The sequence below is a fragment of the Eimeria mitis genome, genomic scaffold (genome assembly GCF_000499745.2).
Source record: "Eimeria mitis Houghton genomic scaffold, Emh_scaff1147, whole genome shotgun sequence".
Classification (NCBI taxonomy): Eukaryota; Apicomplexa; class Conoidasida; order Eucoccidiorida; family Eimeriidae; genus Eimeria; species Eimeria mitis.
The window spans coordinates 2,197-2,604 of NW_013567854.1; the positions used below are offsets into that span (position 1 = coordinate 2,197).

The following is a 408-nucleotide window of genomic DNA, read 5'->3' on the forward strand; positions in this document are numbered from 1 at the left end:
CTTACAGCTTTGTATTTATTTTATTTTTTTGTTCTTTATTAATGTAATTTCATTCACATTCATCATAGAAAATGTATTATTTGCCTCTTTGCAGCTCGCCTCCTTCTCGATCTTAGCAACAACTGCACCCCAAGGGTTTCAAACAAACGCCGATGACGAGGACTCCGTCTCAGCCCCCATGGTAGTCAAGGTAAGGCTCCACTCTTCGTGAATTGTACAGACACCTCAATTAAAAAAATAATAATAATAAAAACTTTTGCTGTAAACATCCAAATACAAGTAAGGAATTGTATATCCTATGCCTCAAGAAACTGCAAAACGCACTGGCGTGTTACCGCTGTGTCTATATATATATATATATATATATATATATATATATATATATATATATATATATATATATATATA

At 32.1% G+C, this 408-nt stretch overlaps 1 protein-coding gene across 1 annotated transcript in view; it reads left to right on the top strand.

Moving 5' to 3' along the window:
• The window catches only part of EMH_0030500 (uncharacterized protein), a gene marked incomplete at both ends in the record, with an annotated part of 6,783 nt that overhangs the window by 897 nt on the left and 5,478 nt on the right, over positions 1 to 408 (top strand). Inside the window, one exon of the mRNA XM_013494422.1 lies at positions 95 to 190. Within this exon, the coding sequence (XP_013349876.1) occupies positions 95 to 190 (96 nt within the window). The remainder of the gene's footprint in view (positions 1 to 94; positions 191 to 408) is intronic.